This window comes from Rhipicephalus sanguineus, chromosome 10 (assembly GCF_013339695.2).
Source record: "Rhipicephalus sanguineus isolate Rsan-2018 chromosome 10, BIME_Rsan_1.4, whole genome shotgun sequence".
Classification (NCBI taxonomy): domain Eukaryota; kingdom Metazoa; phylum Arthropoda; class Arachnida; order Ixodida; family Ixodidae; genus Rhipicephalus; species Rhipicephalus sanguineus.
In genome coordinates, this window is record NC_051185.1 from 41,475,425 (window position 1) to 41,497,442 (window position 22,018).

General features: G+C 46.1%; 3 protein-coding genes across 3 annotated transcripts; 1 reads left to right on the plus strand and 2 right to left on the minus strand.

The window, feature by feature from the left end:
- Positions 1–131: 131 nt before the first annotated feature.
- Positions 132–4,073, minus strand: LOC119371767 (uncharacterized). Its single transcript, XM_037642227.2, has 4 exons — positions 3,760–4,073; positions 3,607–3,668; positions 2,723–2,750; positions 132–394 (listed from the first exon to the last, which is right to left on the minus strand). The coding sequence occupies exons 1-4, from the start codon at positions 3,800–3,802 to the stop codon at positions 231–233; spliced, it is 297 nt and encodes a 98-aa protein (XP_037498155.1). The 5' UTR covers positions 3,803–4,073; the 3' UTR covers positions 132–230.
- A 96-nt stretch (positions 4,074–4,169) lies between these two features.
- Positions 4,170–10,753, plus strand: LOC119371768 (39S ribosomal protein L46, mitochondrial). Its single transcript, XM_037642230.2, has 6 exons — positions 4,170–4,305; positions 4,571–4,766; positions 5,578–5,699; positions 5,897–6,039; positions 8,223–8,354; positions 10,432–10,753. The coding sequence occupies exons 1-6, from the start codon at positions 4,209–4,211 to the stop codon at positions 10,714–10,716; spliced, it is 975 nt and encodes a 324-aa protein (XP_037498158.1). The 5' UTR covers positions 4,170–4,208; the 3' UTR covers positions 10,717–10,753.
- Positions 10,754–15,626: 4,873 nt separating this feature from the next.
- LOC119371769 (neurotrophin 1-like) lies at positions 15,627–18,577 on the minus strand. Its single transcript, XM_037642231.2, has 3 exons — positions 18,079–18,577; positions 17,037–17,300; positions 15,627–15,842 (listed from the first exon to the last, which is right to left on the minus strand). The coding sequence occupies exons 1-3, from the start codon at positions 18,381–18,383 to the stop codon at positions 15,662–15,664; spliced, it is 750 nt and encodes a 249-aa protein (XP_037498159.1). The 5' UTR covers positions 18,384–18,577; the 3' UTR covers positions 15,627–15,661.
- Between the last annotated feature and the right edge of the window lie 3,441 nt (positions 18,578–22,018).

Consider the following 22,018-nt stretch of genomic DNA (forward strand, 5'->3'; position numbering starts at 1 on the left):
CCAATGCCATTGGTTAGGGCATCAATGCAAATTCTTTCTGGCTGAGACAGCAACGGCTGTGGGCCGAGCTGACACTTTTCATGTTATTAGCAACAGTAAAAACCATCAAGAAAAGTCACAGGAGACCGTGCTGAATAAGTAGGGACGTCATTTATTTTAACGGATCAATACTAGTACTTTGTAAATATACTACCGGTGAGTGTGTACATATATTACAGGTGACAATAAGGTCAGGAAAGTAGCGCGGCCACGAGCGCCGATATGAGCAGGGTCAACCAGAAGTTGACCTTCAGGAGAGGACTGCTGCTGTCCTGTTGGTGGCTGTCGTGAGCTTGCCGAGGCGACGCGGGAGCACGATGCGTGACGCCCCGCTCTCCGTCCACTGCGTTCAATCCTGTACGGCACAGAAAAAAACGGTTCTATAAATTAAAATAACTGTTTAAAGGGCCCCCAAACCACCTTCGATAATTTTTTAACATTTCAAGTAAACACGCGCATCGAGTTCAGAATGCCATCACGATCAACAATGACAAACATGGCAGCATTATGAGCCGCGAGCGCTGCACAAAGTAAAAAATATAATCCCTCGTCCTCTCTAGGCTTTTCAGTATCCCCAGCGTTGGCCGTGACATCACCACTTGCGCCTAATAATGTCAACAACGAAAAGAGCCTGTTTGCTCGCAGGTACGTGTGATTGCTGCTATTCCTCCTTACACTGTGAAGAGGAGCACTCGACCAGGAGGAGAGACAAGCCGACGAACGGAGCATAGCGAAGAAAGGAGCGAAGCGTGTGAGGGCCGCTTTTGGATCATCAAACGCGTGAAACTCTGCTATTGTGGCACCGTTTCAAAAATTTCTCATGGCTCCATGTTTGTTGAAGAATGATGCACAACTGCGACATCACAACTAAATTTTGACCTCTGGGTGGTTTAGGGGCCCTTAAAAAGAGTGCTGGCACTAAATTTTGTACGTACCAACGTACGAACTTTGACCCTGTAATGCTCAGCGTTGCACATCAAGAACAATTAGAATGTAGTTTGGTTTCATTTCCAGCCTTGGAGGGTTTACTTGCACAGGCAACACAAGTAAATGTTATTTCAGTTGCAGCTTCAATATTGTGCTAATTAATTGGCAAATCATTCAGTGAAAACTCTCTCCAGCTTATCAAAAGTACCGCTTAGCAGGCTATCCTTACATTTCCCAGGCACAAATCATTATTTACAGGTATCAAAGCAGTGCAGCATATATAATACATCAGGCATTAATTAGAAGAGCAAAAAAAGTCGCAAAAATCTCATGGGCGGAGAGGGGATTTTATAAAACTTTACTGTGCTTAAAGGAATACTGAAGTCCAACACTACAACAGTTTACACACAAAAATTATTCTTCCAAAACTCTTACTGTCCTCAATTTTCATACGATAGATTTTGTTGTTAGAGAAGTAAAGGAAGGCTCAAGTTTCGTTTTTGAATTGTACTCTGGTTGGTGGAGATAAAAAAAATCGTTTTATTTTAAAAAATCTGGGTCGTAGTACCGAAATTGGTCCTTAAATATGGGTTTTCATCCTGAAACCTTCATTACTAGTTAAACATGCTAACCATGCAAGAAACATTGGACATTCTATAGTACAGCTTAGGGAATGCAGGAACAGACATGTTTAGCTTCAAATCACAGAAAAAGATAATTGTTTTATTGATGTAGTGTTCTTCCTGAAATTTCGCATAAAGGTTGCATTTCAGTGTACTGATCGTTTAATGTGACGCCTAGCCCTAATTCATGTTAAAAAGACAGGATGTGCAAACAGCATTTGTGGCGTCTTGACTTCTCTCTCGTGTCCGCGTTTGCATGCACTCTCTCTTTTTAACATGAATACCTACCAACTAGCTCAGCTCTCTGTTATTCTAAACCTAGCACTAATACTTGCCTAGTTCTTACAGAAGAAAAAAAAAGAAAAAGATTTCACTTGTGGGGGAAGTTAGCTGCTGCGAAGACTACGTCAGCATAAAGTTGTTTTCTTCTGGAGAAAGCAGCTGTTTAAAAAAACAGGTTGCTACGTGTTCCGAAAGGAACAAGCAACACGCGGCACTCATTCTGAAACAGCTGCCGACAGTCAACAAAACAAGTTCATCCTAATGCCGTCATTGACATCAGCTATCTCCCCCATAAACAAAAATCAACTCTTCATTTTCTAGCACTTTAAAGACTAGACAAGAACGCCAAGTCTTACATCAAACAGTTGCGGCAACAAGACGCTATATTCTACGTGAAAGTTGATCAGTAATTGTTGAAACATAGAAGATAAAAACGAGACCTAAATCACCCTTTTAAAGCACAAAAAGGTCATTCTTTCCATGAGGTAGGGTTTGATCAACTGGAATTAACACAAAGAGAAAAAAAAAGCCTCCTGGCAATTGCATCTCAAAAGCTCCCACACCACGTTGTCTTGTAGTTTGATGGTGTCTGCTTGGGAGTAGTTAATTTGTATATTGGTGATTAGAGACTGCGGTGTACTTTAAAGAGCTATTTATGAATGGGTATGGCTTCCACAAGAGAACATCAGCCACCTATTTCATAACATTAGAACAGACATAGATATATAGATACGTGCTGTACTGTCAGGGCTGTTGCATATGTTTGTGACTGATGATGTTATTCAAACACTAAGCCAAACATCAATGAACCCACTCAAACAACATCATTTCAGAAAGAACGATCGCCATACCTTGCTCACCAGCTGACAGCACACGTTTCTGAAACGCAAATTGAACAATTGATTAGATTAACTTACGCGCAACACTTAATTACTAAATGCCATATTCCCGTTGATCTATCACTACCGAACACGCGTGTACATATTTATTCGCTGCATTCACAAGTGCGCGTGCGCCAAAAATAGACGACACACTGGCAAAGTTAAAATAATTTACGCCGGCAGCTGTCGATACATAGCTACGTGTCACGCGTACCCGTCGTGGCTGTGAATTAAACATTACGCGTTCAGTCAACATCCATTAACCTAACGAACTAGTTGGGTAAGAACACGCGTCAGCGATCGATGCAAACTATTTTCGTTGGCTACTAGGTCGATCTTTGTTACCAAGTGATTACTTTAACACTTGAGCCAGTGTAGTCAGCCGGCGCGGTCTTTCGTCGCGTTCAACATTTTGCACAGAGGTGTTACGTATACACAGAGTACTCTAGTTATCGGACACGACACTATGAAGATCGCGCTCGTAATTCGACTACGTCACTACGTTATCGGTCGGTATCTCCGCAGTAGATAGCGATGCGCACGTCATACGAAATAGTACACTAAAGCGCCGATCGCACGATTCTAGCCATGTTTCAGCTTAATGCGCTTTTCACATTTTTTTCCTTTTTCGTTTTGGCGACAAACCGACATTAAGTTTTTACATCGCCAGAATGTAAAGGAAATCCTCGCATTCCCAAGGACGTGCGACTGTTGACCAGCTGATCGATGCTTTTGCATGTATACGTATATTGATAGAGGTGTACAGTGCGTACTCACAGACACACGAGTTCGAAAGTGATCGAAAACAGTGCAAAATCGAAGCGATTAATCGACAACGAAAAAATAAAACAAACCTCTTCGGCGCACCCGCTTGAAGAGCAATCCCGTTGCCGCTCTGAGTCCGCCGAGCAAACCGCTACGAGCAAAAGGAAAGACGAGAATGAGAAAAAAACGCGACTGCTTGAGTATTCTACAGGAACGTTAGAACGAAGGTGTGGTTAACTCACCGGCCAGCACGAGAACACTCAGAGCGATCGTGGTGGGATTCATCGCATCCGCGCAAATCGCCAATCGATGAGTCAACCACGAAAGAGTCGGGTTAGCTCCTCCGGTAAGCTGCGCGAAACAACGCAGCGGCGGCGTAGATCGGCGCTCCTACTAATTGCCGCGAAGGATTCATTTCGACGGAGATCATTGCGATCTCGAGCAGTCCGTCGAGGTCGAAACAACGTCGCACGGAGGTCGACACATCGCACACGCCCTCGCAAGCACAGCCTTCGGCTTCACCGCTCAAGGAGTGACGCCCAAAACCAAATAAACGTACAAATCGGGAAAATTCCGAGCGTTGAAAACCGAAACTACGCACCGTCGCGCCACACAGTGGTCGTGAATGATGTTCAAGTACATTTTGTAGCCAGCCAATTCCGAAGCCAAAGCCGGTACTGTTTTGTAAAACATGGCGCTGCCTAGCGTGAGGCTCGCTGCCCGAGCGCCGGGCAGAATACTTAGGAGCACGCTTTGCGTTCTCAAGACTTTGCACAGAAATGATTTGGGTAAGCGGCGAATCAGCGTGCTCGCTAACCGTCTAGCGAATCATTCCAATCGGCTGCTTACGCTATGCTTTTATCCCTAAGTGCTTTCTTAGAAGATCGCTGAATTCACTTGTTTGCGAAACGAAAGTCGCTTGCTAAACTGTCTAAAATGCCTCTCCTCATGAGTACGCGCCAATAAAACGTTTATTTTGCCTAATCTTCGAACGAGGCTTAGCATCGTTGATTCGTCTTGAAAACCTGACCGCCGGTGATGTTTTCCACGCAGCATTGGCTCGGTGCAGTTCGTCGTCAGCGAAAACTTCCCCGGAATCCGGTTGGGACTTGGTCGGCGCTGTTGCCCTCGAGCGCAAGCCTATCATCATGCCGGAGCTGAATGCTCTGGAGAAGAAGTACCTCGAAATCCTGCGCGCTATCGAAGATGAGGGAAGCCTGCTCAGCGACCACGAGCTTCAACTTCTCGAGTGAGTGAATATAATCGTCCAAATTTGTCTACTTTAGATTCTGTATAGAATTTATGGAACTGCAATATCTTTTTTTTGTTTCCTTTACGCTGAGTTATTAATTCGTAAATTTGGGTCTATGTTTTCTTTTCCAGAACTTGCGAGTATTTGGGGGCTTTTAAATAAAAATATCGCACCGTGTGGGCATTAGAATATGTTTCTCTGTAAAATGATGCATCAAGTTTTGCTCAGATTAATCGAATAGCAGCGGTCGTTCAATAAAAACATTCCGACGTCTCACATGTTTTTGCGTAAACGCATACCTCCAAGGTCGAATGCAATTGAGGCACTTCGTAAATTACCCTTCTGTGAGAGTTTTTCTTACCTTGAGAGGATGTCAAGTATGACAAAAGAAAGACCCGAAAACTAAAGCTGGATTGGGATGCCACACTGTAGTTGCCGTGACGTCATGAATGTACACAGTGTCTGTTATGGTTTTGTTCATTTGTATAGGCAAAGATGGCCTATATTGCATTGTAAAGGAGCCAAAGTATGAACACTACAAGTTTCAAAACCATTTTATGGTAAGCAATGCAAAATAGCATTGAAGACGTCACCACCATACCCTAAAGCTTCCCATCATGCCTCATGCACTGGAATCTTGTTCGGGAAGTGGAATCCGAAGACATGTGCATTTTCAACAGAAGGAGCAAGGGACATCTTAACTGCAGTGGCAGTATCGAAAGCATTGGATGTGTTCTGTGCAAAACATGTCTTTGACTTTTCATTCCAGCTGTGCTTGACCTTTCATGTTTTCCTCTTTTTCATTCAGAGACAAAAAGAGAAGGGTCGACCCGGACGAAGGAGTGGCCATCACAGTCCAAACAACACAGGACATTGAAGATGAGTGGACCAAGAAGGCCAAGGAGTTCAAGCCTGCCCCGCGGTTGACCGGTAAGGCCAAGGTTTGCTTTGGGAAAGCGCCACGAGCCGTCTGTATTTTGGAGCTTTGTTTAACTACATCGACTTTGTGGCAAGGTTAACTGAAGGAAGATGGGGGAGCCCTTTGCGCTGCAGTAGGCACAGTCAGGCTGGTGATGTTGATGGCTGCCGGTGGTTGGTTCGCTGCACACTGAAAGTTTTCTTTTCAGAGGCCGACTCCAAGGGTGACACACGGACGACACAGCGCTGCCTTGACCAGCCACTCCTGCTTGTTGTGAACCAGCAGTTAGGCAAGGGCCATCGTTGGATCCTCCCACAGGCAGTCCGTGCTAATGGCGAAACCATGCGACAGGTAACAAGCTTGCTTCTTGGGAGAACTCCTTGCCAAACTCTTTGGTGAGCATGGAGGTTAGGCAAAGGAAGAAGACGCTTGTATTGTCTATCCTCCTTCGTTACAGCACATCTGCACGTTGATTATGTACATGCCAGAACCCCACAACTTCCCAAGTGCCTGGCACCTGTGTCTATGGTTTGTAACCTTTGGCAGCTTTGCCCTAGGACACGGGATATCGGACACAAAAGCAGACAAACTAAAGATGATAAAACGCGGATTCATGTTTCTTCGAGAGTGGAGAGTGTGTCGAACTTTGAGACGGTTATCGACAATGATAATTCCACAGATGTTTAAGTATGATCAATAATGATAAATTTACTTGTATCAATCACAAAGACCACTTGAAAGACTCAGTGACAGGTTTATGTATCTGTCACGGGCCATACGCAGGTGCTGTGCACACAAATTCAAGAGAGAGCCAACACATTCAGACGTGCTCCTTAGATCTACACATGCAGATCGCTTTGCCCATTAAATAATGGACAACAAATGTGCTCACTACTGCAATAGCTGCACCATACCTGTATTTGATGCACACATGTACCTTCTTTCTGCAACACATGCCTAGTGGCTGATTCCCCTCCGTCTGTCCGCCCCCCCCCCCCCCCCCCCCCGAAAAAAAAGAAATTTGTATTAATGTTTAACCCTTTGCGGTCCAAAACTTTTACCCCTTTTCTGGCTCTACCGGTCGGAAACTATTTTGCCAGTTTCTGGCACCACGAAGAAAACCACAAACTGTGGAAGAAAAACTCACAGGATATTTATTTTTGTTCCTGCATTCTGCATGCAACTCCTTTAGTGATATTTGGGCAGCGTATGATACCACTCAAAGCATTCTCCTGTGTGCAGTCCAGGGGTGATGAAGACGACGACAATCACCATCGTCTTTGTCACTCACTTCTGTCGAATCACTGTCTGGTGGAGGCACGTAATCCTCTTCCTCCCTAAAGTCATGCTTGCTTTCACTAAAAGCACCACCGTAAAACACAGGCGGTGAAAACATGGCCATGCTTCTCAGCGAACCCCGCGCGAGTGGGTACACTCTGGGCTCCGTGCTGAACATAGTGCTGCACCCTTGTGTAAAAAAAAGTAAACCTCAACAAACAAAGCTCACTTATTCCTCAAGAGATCGCACTTCATGTGTACAAAAAATGCGCGTGACTCGCAGTGAGAAAACAGCGAAATTTAAACCACGAACACCCTTGTCGGGCGGTGCCCGATAGTGGACCGCTACGGCCGTGTTGCGTTGGTCGGGTGCTGCCTGACAATGGACCCCAAAGGGTTGATAATTGATAATTAAGATGTCATTCTGAAGACTACTAAAGCATGTGAACTCACTGTCATACGTATTTGTGCGGCAAGAATTCTCTTCTGTTTAAAACTTATTTTATTATTTTGTGATTGTTTCATCATTTTTGAACGCCTTGTTTCAAATGTTTACCTGCTTTACACTCATATGAAAGCCTTGCTTGCACTCCCATTATTAATGAAAGAAATCCCATGTGATTAATCTTTCTATGACTGTTGTTATTAATGCAAATAGTGCTGGTGCAATGTAACACGCACTTTAATGCCACCACGGCACACCTAATTAATTGTCACGCTGCAGTTCAGAGCAACAGGCTACAGGAGTAGCAGGGGCGTAGCCAGAAATTTTTTTCGGGGGGGGTTCAACCATACTTTATGTGTGTTCGTGCGTGCGTTTGTATGTGTGCGTGCCTATATACGCAAGCAAAACTGAAAAATTTCCGGGGGGGGTTTGAACCCCCCCCCAACCTCCCCCTTGGCTACGCCCCTGAGGAGTAGGAAGGACAGATTCATGTTACACAATGGTCACTATAAATCTGACATGTTGACATGCAACAAGTAGCATTCCTCTTTGGCATTTAGGCCGCTTCAGCACTTTTGTATTGGCCCATTGTGTTCAGCAATAAGGTTGCATACTGATTGCTCGAGCTTGTACATTGGCTCCAATCACTTGCTGACTGTATTACAAATCCTGACCACACTATTGTTAGCACACATCTTCCAGCAGTGAAAGCATCTCGGGGAACAGTGGTCCCTGTAACTTCTTGCATTTGACACATGCTGCACATTGTAAGGCTACGAAAACTCAAGGTATGTATTCTTTCTTTATGCAGACTGCTGAACGAGCGTTGACTGAAGTCTGTGGGCCCGCTCTGGAGGCCTTTTTTCTCGGAAATGTGCCTTCAGGGTGCTACAGTTACAACTATCCACCTGAATTCCAAAAGAACGGCATCCAGGGAGCCAAGGCAAGTGGAATGTAGCCATCCTATCTACAGCATGCATAGACCGGAGCGCGCGAAAAGCGTAGAAGTAGGTCTTGATTGCACTTCTTCAGGCTAGTGATTCGGATGCGCTCTGGCTCAACGTGCATTCAAGTCTTCGAGAATTTTCGTAGTTAAACTTTGAATCTTTATGAACACTTACGTATGTCCAGGGCTGATGAAGGGAGGGTTTGCCAAAGTATGAACAAGCTTGGTAAGTTAAGAAAGCGTATGAGTCTAGGGAAGATAAGTGAAATGCACTAACGTCAATTTCAGAGTTCACAAATTCGTGTGTTTTCTGTATGCATGTCGCCTCCATTCCAAAATAGTGTTGTGCCGGAAATTGTCAGTACATGCAGTTTCCAGTTCGTCCACTCAATTAGCACTTGTGCTTCCTGACATTCAGATGTGCAGTTAGCAATAGCACTACGCAATAATGCTATTATAGCTGAATGCATTTAGACATGTCTTGCAGGTAAATTATACCTTGAAGACATACATTAAAGAAGTCTGAAATCCTACAGGTAAACTAGGCACCCAATAGTTCTAGTACATGTCCTGGTACTGTTATCATGCTTCAGGCAAGAGTATTGCTGTGTTCGTTAATTGTATGCACTTGAACCCCTTTATAAGAGACACTTATATAACAGACAATTGGGCGTAAGAGCGCCTGAATCAAAATACAGTTGACCAGGAAATGAGAACATGCTACCCTTCTTATAAGAACGAAAGAAGGCGAGTGGTTCGAGGGCTTCGTTTCTTCGTTGAACATAACCTAATGAAGCTAACAGACAATCAAGCAGTGGAAAGCATACGGGACGTCATTTCTATTTTTTAACTGTAGAGTAGTATACAGTTGAAACCCACAATAACGAAATCGGCGTGGAAAGCACAAAATTTCGCTCTTGCGGGAATTTCGTTGGCGCGAGAATGCGGCAGAAAAGACATGGAATTTACAAAAACCACATTTTATTTCCAAAAGTCAGTAAGTTTGCTTTGGCGTGCTTTACCATGCAGCACTTTCATGCCTCTCGATCGGGAATCTCGTTTGCCACGGTACAAAGTTCGCCCCATGCACTGGTCAGTGACAGCGGAACTGCGCTGTCACCAGTCATCAAGTGCGCCTACAGGCGAACCTTCTTCAGGCTCCGCTGGATCAGCGCGGATCAGCGCAGAATCGTGGACAGCAAGCGGCACGCAGCGCCGAATTCTTCGGCGATATCCATGTTTTCCCTGCCCTTTTCCACCTCATGATGATTGCAGCCTTATCTTCCAGCAAGATGAACTTCCGTTTTTCCATTGGAGGCGGCATCTTCGCAGGCAGCGAAATCGGACGAAGCAATCGGAACACACAGTTCGCGTTGCAGCAAGCGACCAAGCAAACGCACCACAAATGGCTCCACACACGAAGCCATGTGCGCTCAAACCTGACAAATCCAAGCACAGAGCCAAGTCAACGAACGAAACTCCATGAGGAATGTGGATTTGGCTAGGTAGTCCGCGATAATGAGCAGGTGTTTCGGCAAGCCATCATCAACATCATTGTCGCCAGCTTTGTTTTTTTGTAAACAATAATGGCGGCTGCTTCTCAAGTGCGCTGTATAGCGATAGTTTTGCAGAATTCAAGTGTAGCATGAATGCATTTCAGCAGTTTTCGGATGTAGTTACCGTAATGTTGGGAGAGTAGATTATTTGCGCACTCGTGTTTCAAACATTTCGTTAATGAGGGACTGCGGTACGAATATCTTTCGTAGTCGCGAGTTACAAAATGCATTGACTCCTATGGCCCTTCGCCGGTGCTCCGAAAATATTTCGTTGCGGTGAGAATTTCGTTCCCACGGGATTTCGTTATCGCGGGTTTCGACTGTATGACATAAATGGAAAGTAATTAAAGTGGATGAAAGAAAACCTTTCATGTCAGTGGGGCCCGAACCCACAGATGACAAAGGTGTTATGTCGTCCACTTAAAAGTCGGGTTTAGTTTCCATGATTGAGGTTGTGGAATTTACGTTTGGAGTTGGCTCTTGGTCATAAGTGCTTGTGTGATTTCTCTTCACGCCAGGTATTCTTCTTCAAGGCACAACTCAGGAATGGCGCCTTGTCTGTCGGTGATTTGAAGAAGCTAACTAAGGCGGATGACTTTGCCTGGCTCACGTACAAGGAGCTCAGTTCTAAAATGCTTCCGAGGTACTGTAAGGCAGTACGATCCTTCCTAATGGTGCCCGACGAAACGCCATATCAACACCTGCTTGACAGGGCCCTTTCTTCGATCACGTGGCGAAAATCGGGCATCACACCGGAAATATCGCGCGAGAGCAAAGCTGCCGTAGAAGTTGGAAAAAGCTAGGAAAAGTGTTTTACAATAAAGTTGAATTTAATGTAGCTATTCCATGGTCAAGCATTGTTGTTGTTCTACTGTTGTATTTGTATCTCTGTCATTCTGCTGCAAGGAGTTCGTCATCGAGAGCATGACGTTTAACAACTAATTCCATCACCTTCTAATGTGATCAGTTCAAAACACCCATCAAGTGTAGTGTGGCTTCAGACATAAAATGGGATTCAGCAATACAGACATTATCATTCAGGTTTAGTGAACACTTCATTGCGAGTAGTGTGTCATGTTTGATATGAATCGCAGTTTATTTCACACAGCGTTGCTGCATAAATGTGTCTTCAGACCACCATGTTAGCATTGCCAGGTCTAAAGTGTTTCTAACATTTTGTGCGATCATTTGTCATGCACAACCAGCTCTGTAGGACAAAGACGCTCTACACTGTGAACCTTAGCGTTTATATGACAATGTGATCCTGAGAGTGCACGCCACAGACTACAACTCTAATGAGCAGCGGTGACAACAACAAGCAGAGATGTTCTTCTGCAGTGCCTGGACCGTGGGAACATACCTTTTTGTAGAACAGCTGTGTACAAGTTAAGAGAAACTGAATTCAAGCGGTGGTTTTTAAGCTAAATGAAAGGGGAAGGTGGGTGTGGGTGAATAATCAGAGAGGAGCCTAGTTTAGGGCAGGGCTCTCAGTTGAAACATTCTATATATCATTCGAATAATTCCCTATTATTTTGTATGATTTTTACAGAGTACATGTGGATTGCATATAAATTCTATAAAACAAATAAAGGGGCCCTGCAACACTTTTTCAGCATGGTCAGAAAACGCTGCCGATCGGTAGTCGAGGCTCCCGAGAACACGCGAGCCAAACATTATATAGCGCAGCACGCGGCCCTGGGATTTACAATAATTTCGCAAAGTCGGCTAAAAAGCACTTCCTCTTATCTCGACAAAAAATGATGCTTACGGCGTCACAGACAGGTTCCACACCATTGGCTGATTTGAACATGGCGCGCTCGGTAGTCGCTGTGGCCACCGCGAAAGGCCGCCCCGCGCGCGCGATTGCACTGAAAGTACGCTGCCGCGTTCGAAGACAAAAAAAAGAAAATGTGCTCAAGGTCAGGAGGCGCGCGTGACGTAACTTCTTCCCCATGCCGCCCCCCCCCCCCCCCCCCCCGCTTAGCTTCCAGCGCTTTCGTCGGGGCGGTAGAAGAGAGAAAGCGTGCGACAAATATTTGTAACTCCGCTCATACTGGACGGTTTCTAAAAATTTTTGCGTCGTTCGATTCGTGAGGCAATAAGTTCCTTTAGTGATGCCATTCCATGGCTACTTGAAAATTATTGCAGGGCCCCTTTAGTGATAGCACGTGGAATTATTCGAATGGATATGGAATGTTTTAATAGGGCTAGTCTCGCCATCTTATCATCATCATCGATACTCTTTTTTTTTATTTATATCTACTGCAGGATGCAGGCTTCTCCCAATGACCTCCAATTTAACTTGCCTTTCGTAAGCAGCTTCCATTTTATGCCTGCAATTTTTTTAATTTCATCATCCCGCCATATCTTCTGCCGTCCCCGGCTGCGTTCCCCGTCCCTCTAATCAGTGTTACACTGGAAACAGCAATGGTCTGCACTAGAGAAACAATCAGTTTCTCCTTGTCTTACTCCATAAAGGGTCGCGGTCCGGCAGGTATTTTTTTAAGTGATAGAACTGTGGTATGGGGTACGCACATTTGTAGCATGTTGAACAAAATGACGTCAGCACTTATGTTTCCAACCCTTGTCAAATAAAAAAAACTGCACTGAAATTGGCAATAATTTTAGGCCTGCAGCTGTTTGCTAAAAAGACTGAAAATGTTTCTGTTCATACACCTTTAAAGTATGCATTTTTAATATCTAATAGGTGAGGTTATTTTCATTATGTGTTTTGCCTAATTTTTGACAGTTTGCAGCTATATCTTACTAATTGCACCATAGGTTGGTGAAATTGCTAAAAAAATAGTAATACTGTGAAAACCAATATATTGAGCAGTTTTAACAGCCCTTGGAAATCACATGAAAGAGCATTGCGCTGTACTAGATGTATGTACATGAGGGACGTTCACTGCCGCTTTCAATATGTCGAGCGCTGTGCCCTGCAAGTGGGCTTCTTCTAATAGTACCTCAATCTCATTATTGAGTCATGCTTCTTGTATATAGTATTGGTCTATTAAAATGGCACTTTTTAAATAGATTATGTCAAATGAGGCATTTAATCTGACGAAAATTTTGTAAATGCTGTGGAGAAAAAATTAACAAGCTGCATGTCTTCGAAAACGGGGGATTCCTGCAGCAACAGTCTTATTTATGCTCCTTATGACGATTTGCTTCAGTAAGCATCACTGAGGCACAGTTTTGCAGTGCTGTGAAGCATACTGATAGTGGCGTACTACCTGGGGCCCATATCTCTTGTACCGAATTAGCATTAGGTGTCGAACACCTTCTTTTGATTATTATGTCCGGGTTCAACTAATGTAACTGGAGTAATATTTGTGCAGATAAGCTGATCTCTTTACAGCTTGCAGTAATTTAAGTGAGAGTGCGTTATTCCTGGACTGACTTTGAATTTAGGTAAACTCTTTTTTCTCTTTATGTGGCCTAGTATGCTTGTATTACAATAACTTAATGAAGAACATATGTAGTTGAATCGCTCACTTGATGGCATTTAGTTCTTTCTTTTTGGGGTGTTTTATGGTCAACTAGAATATTATCAGGTAAAATATGTCCTCATTTTTATATTGCCACTGTTATCACACATACTGCAGCGATATTTTGCCTTGTTGATGATTTTCAAATGGCATAATTTACGAAGCTTTTATTGGGAGACAGCAGTGTACGTAATCGAGAACAATAAACCATTTTTTATTATTGCGATAACAAATATATGGGCACGCCAGACGCATTTTATGCCGTTGCCGTCGCCGTCATGTGCCGTATAAAGTCCAAATTGATAACATAGTTTCGCGTGTGGTATGTTCCGTGTGCGAGCGAAAGCGCGCCGGCGCCGCCGACGAACGCATCTCAAGCAGAGATGAAACGAGCCTGACGAGGAGGAGGCGGGGGGGGGGGGGGGGGAGGGAGGTGCTGCACGCCTCTTGCAGGAAATGCGTACTTATGACCTACCGGGTGTGAGTGCTCGTGGTCGCGCGTGTATCTTTAGAAGGGGTCAGCAGGTGGCTCATAGTCTTGTACGTGTTGTGTTCTCATCGCAAAGTTTGCGTTGAAGCCATAGAAAGTACAAAGGTCACTTCGCTCGCCACAGCGGCCACGTTTCCTAAAGGAGGGATTTGCTAGCCTTTCTTCGTTTCACATTCCGATTTATTGCTGTCGCATTCATTGCTTCGCCCTTGCGGCGAAACTGTGACTTTTTATTGTTCTGAAAGCTGCCATGAAAATGTGTTCTAAACGTTTTAAGGAGCATCAGCAAGGTGTTCTGTTTTGAAGAGAAACTTTTCATCTGGTCTAAAAACAGAAGTAGCCACGACACCAGTCTTTTCGGAATCATTGAGCAGCACGTTTATAGGTGTATTGTACAGTTGGTAAATGTAAAACAGTGCATCAAGCAGTCACCAGTTCGCTACAAATGCTCAGACTACCATCAGTGCAGACAGACAAGGTGGTAGGTTGCACAAAACAGTGAGCAATATTAGAGGTCACATGTTGGTGTAAACAGCGAACATGTCACCATCATGTAATTAACTGCAGTGTGAGCCAGACGACTACTGCTGAACATTGCAAATAACTGAGTCATAATGCTGCATCATTTCCCTTTTTCGATAAGTACAACTTGACAAGAGCCAATGTAACATACTGTTTTACATGTTCCGATTGAATATTGTTCTTTGATCAAACCACGCTGAGTGCACTGCATTGACAATAGCGTCAATTTATCTCTCTTTGCTCCTTCACATCTGCCTCAGTGGAGCAAGGGAACAGCATGAACGCACGCCAAGTTATGCCCCTCAGCGAGTACAGAAAATATATATTTCTTATGTTTATTTTTTTATCGTATCACCTTTATTTCAAATAAATTAAGGTCTCGTATCTCAAGACCGTGGAAATCTGTGGGCACTCGCTACCACCGGTTTAGGATTAATTTCACGGAAGTTATACTGCGTCCTGACGTCGTAATGCGGACGCTGATACTAGTTTCGGTTTAGTTTCCCGGAGGTTATGCGACGTCCCGTCATCATTAAGCAGAAGCTGGTCACGTTTTTTGGACTCTTGCGAAGACCAATGTAGCAGCGTAGAAAACAATCCAGCGAACATCAAAACATCGCATCGTGGTGTTCCCACGTGACCACATTCATCGCCATGACCTCACAATGCAGCATAGCCTCGGGGAAACGAAACTTAAACTGACTGTGGAAAAGCTATTACATTGAATTACTTAGGTTGCCCAGAGGCTTGGTAGTGTCATCATATGCTCCCGAGGTCGTTACCTTCATATAACACAGAAAGTGGATCGTCGAGAATATTATACCGGTACCTCTCTACAACTGAGAGCAACATTCCAGAGCAAGACGCACATTCACAACGCATCGCATCATCGGTGATATGACGCAACGGTTCGAAACGTGAACCGGTTCCTTTGCCCTCGAGTGCTTGGACAGAATTACGCTTGCGTCAGCGAAACAGCGATTTTGGCCAATCATGCGAGGTTGAACAAAAGGGTTCACTTTTCGAACCGCTAGGATAGCACCGCAGAGCCACATTTGAAACCAGAGCTACTCATGGGTACCGGGTCTACTTTTCAGTTCGTCATTTGATTAAACAGCGGTAACTGTCACGCACCCCACTTTCTCGATGACCTGCTTTTCTTTTTCTTTTGATTTGGCGCACGCATAGCGAGCCTAATGCCACACATAACAAAACAACAAGGTTCGTAGTGCCCCCTAGCGGCACCTAGTGGAACCGATAGTCGTCTACGTAGCAGACGCATCCGCTCGGAATGGGAAACAGGTCGATAAGGGGTTTCTGGCCCGGATCGTAAGGATTGACTGCGATGAGCGGGAAGAGCATCTCGCGCTGCTTGCACGAAGACTTGTAGCAGGGCACCATGTAGTCGCATGGCTTGTTTCGGTACCTGCGAGACAGCAGAAGGAAGTCACTGGTGATGACGACGCCATCGCGTCACGGCACTAAGCCGACATTGCATCATCTCAGCGGCACCGAAAATGCATTCCAGGTAAGCAGGCGCCTTCAGATTATTCTTTAACTTCGCATACCTTAGAGCAAAAGAAAAAAAAAGAAAAAAAAAAGCTGACGTTTCGCTTCGTGAACGCAGGTACTACGCGCTTATGTGTGGATGCTACTCAATTTACGCGCATAGCGCGTAGATGCTCTTCTGTTCGGCCTTGAGCTCCCAAGCGAACTTAACAAGCTATGTTGTCTTGCCTGACAAGCCCGCATTGACGCAGGCCGCCCAGTATGTCCTTTGAGTAACCTGGGCAGGTCTAGAGCGCGACTTTTGCGGTCTTGTCGAGCTCGCGCCAGGCGCTTGGGGACAATGGAGTCGGTCGACTCGCGCTCGGTCTGCCGCTGGTGATGTTGCTGCTTCGCCCTCGCTCATAGCTCGGCATCTCGATCGCCAGACGAACCCGATAAATCCATAGCGCACATAATTCATAGAGAGGATCCCCCCTTCACGACGCTCCGCCTGCTCCTTCCTCGAGTGCTCCACCGCGCTCTCCGCCTCCAAGCACCTTTCAGCGCTCACTTTCCTCGAGGCCTCCGACATGATCTCGCCGATTTAACACGTGTGTGCTTGAGCGTGAAATAAAGGCCAAAGTAGCCGCCTATGAATTTAGCCGTCAAAGAGCGCCGCAAGTTATGTCTGCATGACGTCAGGAACGTAGACGTGACGGCTTGACGTAGCAGCATGGCAGATGACATGCCTGACCGAACGAGAAACAATTTACAACCCAATGAATTGGTTCCAACACGTCACGATGTTGCTCCCCCACGTGACAACCCTGTGCTTGTCAACGCTACTAGAGTAGGCTAGACCTAATCTATAGCGTTTGGTGCTTGCCTCACTAGCGGAACTTACGGTTCGTCCGGACTTGACGGCGAGCGAAAGTTAATTGTTGCACGTTTTGGAATGTGGAAGCACGCACCTACGTCACATGCAACAAATGTCAGAACCGAAAGAGATGCTTCGTGAGAATATTCTTTGCGGGCGGGAGACGCGCGGATGTGACGGCGACAGGAATGTTCGCCATTGCGCTTGACAGGACATGGAATTGACGCTTCTGCGTTCACGTGTGCATATACGTACTTGCATTTCTCGACGCGCGTGACCTGCGGAAAGCGCTCGGTGTTGACGACGGTCATCCAGAGGCCCTTCCAGTTCTTGGCCCAGCCGATGCGCAGGTACACGGCCTCCGAGCGGCACACGAAGCTTCCGTGCTGCTTCTCGGCGGCGAACGCCAGCGTGTAGTTCTCCACCCACTGGACTTCGTGCGGCGGCGTCTTGTACAGCGTGTGGTACAGGTCGTACATGTGGTTGTAGAACCGGTCCACTACTGCCTGTACTTTCTCACTGCGACGGAATAAGCATGTTGGCTTGAGTACTGCGAAACTAACAGGCGCTCAAAGAAAATACTCTCGAAGCCATATTTTATTTGCTAATTAATAAAACTAAATTTTGTTCATAATATCTACGGGTATGTAGATGACAAACTTACAATGTCAGTGCGTTCACTTATGTCTGATAAAGGTGCCTGGACGCAGGTCTCAATAGCCTGTGCGTGGTTCTCGGGCATATTGCATGAGAGTATAAATTAATTAGTGCCCGCGAATGTTTTCTTTGACCTAATGAACCTATTGAAGAAGGAAGCAAGTGGATACTACTACCTTTCAACATATTAGTCTCGTATGTCCACTCTTCCTGCACGTTTATTCGGCGATGGTTCGATTATCCTTAAAGGACACACTTCGCAGGTTCACACAGGTTCATTGTTCGCGCCTTGATATATCCTAATATTACAAGAAACTCATAGCTGTTGACAGCTGCTTGCGCTGTTTTGTTTTTTTTTTTCGCTTCAACTTTTAAGCCCGAGGTATATATATGCGCTGGTTGCTTTCTTGCCGAGCATACAACATGAACGCTGTTTCCTGCTGTCTTATCTCACCTATTGACAATAGGCGTGGCTAGGAGGGGGGGGGGGGGAGGGAAGTGATTATCCCTCTTCCTGAAGTTTTTCAGTTTGTATGTGTATATGTACACGCACGCATCCAAACATAAAAGGGCATAAATAAAGAGGCGTATACCACTGCCTGTGCGGTATGCATACAGCTGTATTCTCCTGCGCACTCACCTGGGGTAGTCGTGGTTGAACACGCACAGGTCCAGGTCCCTCGCACACGAGGGCCTCCCGTGCACGAAACCAGACGGGATGATGGACGCCGCCGGCACAAGAGACGTCTTCCCTTTGGAGAAGCGCCTGTCCCCGGAGAACGGAGGTTCCTTGTGGTACAGGACCACCACGCCGCCTGCTCCACCAGAACCATGGTGGTGTGGGAACTCCGAGCCCAGAACCGTAGCCATGGTCCAGAACAACGCCAGGCAGAGGGCGCCGGACGCTGCTGGCAACTGTGCCTGCTCGGACGATATAGGTCCCATTGCCGGTACACAGTTAGGGTACACTTGTTACATGCTGGATGGCCTTTTTGGGCAAGAAGCTACACAGATAGCTTGTCGTCTCCCAGGAGACTCAACAAAGCAATGACAGAGTAAACAGTGTGTGCGCAGCTACAAAAGTATGCAGTTGGAACAGAGCAGGGATATATGGACTTTCAAAGAATCGACAACTGGGCTGATTGGTAATAGTTCTTGACCGTCTTGAAGACACTGCAAAAAAAAAAAAAAAAAGAAGGAGACACGTATAAGAAAATATTGACGGTCACACCACAGCGTTGTGGTGTGTCCTTCAATCTTCTCTTGTCCGTGTCATTTCTTCGCTCTGTTTTCAACATACTCAACATATATGAACTCTAGCGCGGTGTAGCGCCTTAATTGCGTCTACCGGGTACCGGTCACGTGCTCGAACGGTAACCGATGGGGCCTAAGGGTAAGGATCACCCAGTCTGAACTTAGACGGCACGCCGTGTCGTCTAACGTCTCATTCGAGCGCGGTCCTTTAAAGAATGTCGCATGAGCGATCCAAGTTTTCTTGCATGACCCCCTGTGATCACCCACCATTGTAATCGCTTATCGGAAGCCGCGTTTCCTTTACGCTCGCCTCAAGGAACAAACTGAACGGATGGGCCTGCATCCGGAGCAACCAATCGAAGTATTCGTTCGGCGCGAAAATTCGAAACTTGCCACCAACTCCGCCATCAAGGATGAAGAGCTTACTGCATGCCAGCACCTTCGTTTTTACCTGACGATAATTAGTGGTTTATATGCAACAGCTGTACGTGTGTACGCGTTTGTCTATATATCACGTTACCTCAGTCAACCACATACAATCTTACAAGGCGTCGCACAAGAATGCTCTCTTTGCATCCAATATAGACTTTTCTTGGCACCAATTGGTACATAATCCAGGAAGGGCGGAAACAGCGCTTAGTGACAGACAAGCGAAGTAGGAGAAGAAAAAAAAAAGCGCAGTCTTGAGATACATCTACTCACGCATAATAACTAAAATAAGCGCTTTCTCATTTTTGTCCCTCTTTTTAAAGTGTTTTAATCGAGTACCGCTCTATCGCTTCCACGGAACAGCTGAAAGTTAGCGCCCTGCGTGTCTACGGCTTGTCGAGCTCTAAAAGGAACACTCAAGAGAAAAAAGGATTTCGTATTATTGAACTAGTTTTTCACGATATCAAAAACACCACGCTTGCTGCTAAAAGACGCTTGGTTGAGGAAACGCGCAAAAAGAAAATGCGGGTGGCGCGCCACCTTCAAGTTAGTTCCCGCACCGTTTGTCGTGACGTCATAGATTTTGACGGCGTCCACTAGGGCATACACAGTTCCTAATTGGTAAAAATGAAGTACATTGTCATCTGAGGGAGCCAGAGACTTTCATCAAGTTTTAGGAAATTTCGTTGAGCCAATGAGGCCAAAACACGCGAAATGACATTGACATTGGTGACGTCACCATCGGAGGTTTCGGCGGGAAATATAAAAGTGACACTTTTGGCATTGATTTTCTCATCTATTAATTTACCTATGGTGGTGAAATTAACGACACTAGAGTTTTCGGAGTAACTTATCAGTCTAAACTGATTTATTGTTTCACTTTAGTGTCCTTTGAAGGCTGTTCCCAATCTCTCACATGTATGCGAACAGAGTTGCCATTTCTATCGCTGGAAGTCGAACCCGTAACCTCGTTCCCCGGGACACATCCACGTCCTAAACAAGCGTTGGCAGCGTCGCACTTCCAGTAAAAAAGGTAAAAGACGTGCTGAGAAATCCTTTTCCGTGGTTGGCCCGGTCCTCACCGTGCCTATCCGTGGCGGAATCCCGGGCCTCCGCCGAGTGTCCATGGTGACCAGCTTGTGACTCGCTCGGCACCTTCGCTCACGCGGACGACTCTCTCTGCGTGCTCTGAGTGGACGCGCGGTCCGGCACCGGTGTTTTTAAGGCGGCCCGCGCTACAAAAGGGGCACCGGGCCGGAACGGGGCCAAGGGAGAGCGGCCACCGCCGCGCGGCGCGCATTGTTTCTGCGGTTGCCGGGATGCCACCGGCACCGCTAATTGCGCGCCTCGCCGTGCCGCCGCGGTGTAGAAGGGGGCGTACGTATTCCGGTGAAAGCGAACGCGAAGATTCCGTGCTCGTATATACGCGATGCGCGGTGGAAGGTGCATCGGGTGCTCGTTCGGCGGTGACCGCCCGCAGCAACCGGCCTTTTTTCGTGGGCCTGCTTTCTGGACTTGCCGCTCGAAGCGTCATCTCGAAGTGGCGATGGCGCGCTGATGTCGCGCGTGGTCGGACGTCCTGGAAACGCGTGGTGCAGTTGTTCAAATTATGTAGTTGAGCTGGTGGATTGTGTGTACACTTTTCACTGACCATTGTACTTCCCTTGTCCTTCAGGCTACCTATTAAAAGGCGCTCCAACAAACGCTTCACAAAGTGTTGCTTGTTCATAAGGTTGTTGCTTTCTAGCGAAGCTTTACCCGCCACGGTGGTCTAGTGGTTATGGTGCTCGACTGCTGGCCCGAAGGTCGCGGGATCGAGTCCCGGCTGCATTTCGATGCAGGCAGAATGCTAGAGACTCGAGCGCTTAGATTTAGGTGCACGTTCAGGAACACGAAATGGTAAAAATCTCCGGAGTCCCCCACTAAGGCGTCCCTCGTAATACAAATACGTTATCTGGTACTTGGACTACGGTCATGACTTTGTTTTTTTTTGTTTTTTTTGTCACGTGCTGTCGTCACAAACTCTTCTTCTTCTCTTTCATTGTTTTACATCCCCTTTCCCCTTCCCACGTGCAGGGTAGCAAACCGGAGACTGCTTCTGGTTAACCTCCCTGTCTTTCCTCTCTCTCTTTCTCCGAGTAAATGATACGAGGGGCGTTCAATAAAGATTTCCCCTGACTGACTTCTATTTATTGCAGGATGCTGAAACTGCGCATGTGTAATGACATAAGTTACTGTAGGTTACGTGCCCATGTGCAACTCTAAACTAATAATGGTCTTTCTTTTAGAGGTGCTGAAGTGGTGTGAGGTGTGGTAATGGATGCAGTGGAATACAGAGCAGCCGTCAAGTTCCCGTACTTGAAAGGCCGCACTCCAAGGGAGACGTTAGATGAGATAAAAGAGGTTGATGGGGAGGATTCCCCATCATATGATGTAGTGAAGAACTGTCATCGTCAATTCAAATACGGTCTGATTTCGGTGGAAGCGGCTCGGATTGCAGGGCGAGCCCACTCCGCTGTCGATGAACACACCATCCAGAAAGTGGAGGCCGCCATTTCGGAAAATCGTCGCGTTAGCAATGGAGACCTAGCCCAACATATCAAGATTAGTGTGGGGTCCACAGAAAAAATCATTCAGGACCATCTTCATATGCGTAAAGTATCCGATCGCTGGGTTCGCCGGCTGCTCACACCTTTCCATTAGCAGGAACGAGTCGAATGCTCCCAGGCTCTTTTGACCATGTGCAATGGACACCAGCAGGACTTTTTCAACAGACTGATTACACAGGATGAATTCTGGGTCCATCATTATGATCCGGAGACTAAAGTCCAGTCGATGCAATGGAAGCACTTGGACTCACAGACTCCAAAGAAGGCACGCACCCAGCCCCCGGCGGG

Coding starts and splice junctions, on each gene's coding strand:
- LOC119371767 (XM_037642227.2), bottom strand. CDS start 3,802: ATGAATCCCACCACGATCGCTCTGAGTGTTCTCGTGCTGGCCG. Junction 2,751..3,606: donor CAAGCGGGTGCGCCGAAGAG/GTTTGTTTTATT, acceptor TTTGCGTTTCAG/AAACGTGTGCTGTCAGCTGG. Junction 395..2,722: donor GCTGTCAGCTGGTGAGCAAG/GTATGGCGATCG, acceptor TGTGCCGTACAG/GATTGAACGCAGTGGACGGA.
- LOC119371768 (XM_037642230.2), top strand. CDS start 4,209: ATGGCGCTGCCTAGCGTGAGGCTCGCTGCCCGAGCGCCGGGCAGAATA. Junction 4,306..4,570: donor TTTGCACAGAAATGATTTGG/GTAAGCGGCGAA, acceptor TTTTCCACGCAG/CATTGGCTCGGTGCAGTTCG. Junction 4,767..5,577: donor CACGAGCTTCAACTTCTCGA/GTGAGTGAATAT, acceptor TTTTTCATTCAG/AGACAAAAAGAGAAGGGTCG.
- LOC119371769 (XM_037642231.2), bottom strand. CDS start 18,383: ATGGGACCTATATCGTCCGAGCAGGCACAGTTGCCAGCAGCGTCCGGC. Junction 17,301..18,078: donor TTCAACCACGACTACCCCAG/GTGAGTGCGCAG, acceptor ATTCCGTCGCAG/TGAGAAAGTACAGGCAGTAG. Junction 15,843..17,036: donor ACGCGCGTCGAGAAATGCAA/GTACGTATATGC, acceptor GCTGTCTCGCAG/GTACCGAAACAAGCCATGCG.